At 57.8% G+C, this 1,391-nt stretch overlaps 2 protein-coding genes across 2 annotated transcripts in view; both read right to left on the reverse strand.

Annotated features, from left to right (window-relative positions):
* The window catches only part of ETH_00024445 (elongation factor G, putative), a gene marked incomplete at both ends in the record, with an annotated part of 1,814 nt that extends 1,262 nt beyond the window's left edge, over positions 1 to 552 (reverse strand). Inside the window, one exon of the mRNA XM_013375220.1 lies at positions 140 to 552. Coding sequence (XP_013230674.1) covers positions 140 to 552 — 413 coding nt within the window. The remainder of the gene's footprint in view (positions 1 to 139) is intronic.
* A 343-nt stretch (positions 553 to 895) lies between these two features.
* The window catches only part of ETH_00024450 (uncharacterized protein), a gene marked incomplete at both ends in the record, with an annotated part of 2,021 nt that continues 1,525 nt past the window's right edge, over positions 896 to 1,391 (reverse strand). The window contains 2 exons of the mRNA XM_013375221.1: positions 896 to 1,018; positions 1,289 to 1,328. Of these exons, the coding sequence (XP_013230675.1) occupies positions 896 to 1,018; positions 1,289 to 1,328 (163 nt within the window). The remainder of the gene's footprint in view (positions 1,019 to 1,288; positions 1,329 to 1,391) is intronic.

Genomic DNA, 1,391 nt, shown 5'->3' on the forward strand with positions numbered 1-1,391 from the left:
GCTGCTGCTGCTGCTGCTTCTGGCGCTGCTGCTGCTGGCCCAGAAGCAGGTGGTGGCAGCAGCAGTGATGGTGATGCCGCGCTCGCGCTCCTGGTCCATCCAGTCCATTGCTGCTTCTCCGTCGTGGACTTCTCCCAACTTGTGCGAAACTCCCGTCAGAAATAAAATTCTTTCTGTTGTTGTCGTTTTGCCCGCGTCAATGTGCGCCACAATTCCGATGTTGCGGAAGCGGCTCACGGGCACGTCTGCCCAGGGGCCCCTGCTTTCTGGGGGGCCCCTTGCGCGGCTGCTGCTGCTGCTGCTGCTGCTGCTGCGGCGCGGGGGCGGGAGGGGAGACCGGGGGGAGGGCGGGGGCGGCAGCAGCTGCTGCTGCGGCTGCAGCAGCTGGTGCGCACACCGGCCAGGCGCGGAGCCTCCGATTAGGAAGGCGGACGCGAAGTCCAGGCACAGACACAGCAGCACGGCGAGGTGCAGCAGCTGCTGCAGCCGCTGCAGCCGCTGCAGGCGCTGCAGCAGCAGCAAGGGACGCCTGCTGCCTCCACGCCCCGCCATCTTCCAGCGCTAGCTAACTAGCCGCTTCTCGCTGTGCCCCGCCCGAGCAGCAAAGCCATCTTTGGGGCCCTGCGAAACCCCCAGCCCACGGAGAAGCTCCGGGCGGATTCGCCCACGAAAGTGCTCCCTGGACCTTTAAAAATGGAACAAACAATTTTTGAAAGACTCAGACAACTATAAGAGGCAAAGGGCTCTTCGCACTCCCAGCCAACCGCCCCAGCTGCGGTGTGGGGCCCTGGGGAAAGCGATCCGCAGCCGACTTGGGGCCGCCGCTCGGCAGCAGCCAGTGCAAAAGAAAAGTAGATCAAAAGATCGCAAAATGGGAAACAAAACTAAAAACTTTTTAGTTCAAGTTCTCGCGGAAAGCGCAGCCCAGAGCTTCGCAGCTTTCCTCGCGACCAGATCTCGCCTGGCAGGTCCTCGGGGTCCGCGGCGCCGCAGCAGAAGCACGGATATATTTCTCCGCCTAAAGAGAATCCAAAAGATATAATTCGAAAATAAATCAATCAAAACTTCTCGAATGCAACAAACCGCGTCGTTTCGACGGGTCATTGCCACGAGCTCCGACTTCTTCGCCAGCAGCCGTGTCTCGAGCACCCGCAGCGAAACTTTGAGTCGACTTGCAAACTGGAGATTGCGTGCACATTTCCCCAAAGTATCTTTTGTTTTCAATTATTTTGAATTAATTTTGAATTATATTCCGAATTTCGGGGCTTTTATTTGCAAATCTGCTCACTTCTTCAGCTTCCGCCGCCTGGCGCTGCGCCGTTTCGTACCTGATGGCCAAATTCAACTTCTGCACAAGTGAAACTTGAACACAGAGCTGACCGCTTCATTTC

This window comes from Eimeria tenella, genomic scaffold (assembly GCF_000499545.2).
Source record: "Eimeria tenella Houghton genomic scaffold, Eth_scaff26, whole genome shotgun sequence".
Classification (NCBI taxonomy): Eukaryota; Apicomplexa; class Conoidasida; order Eucoccidiorida; family Eimeriidae; genus Eimeria; species Eimeria tenella.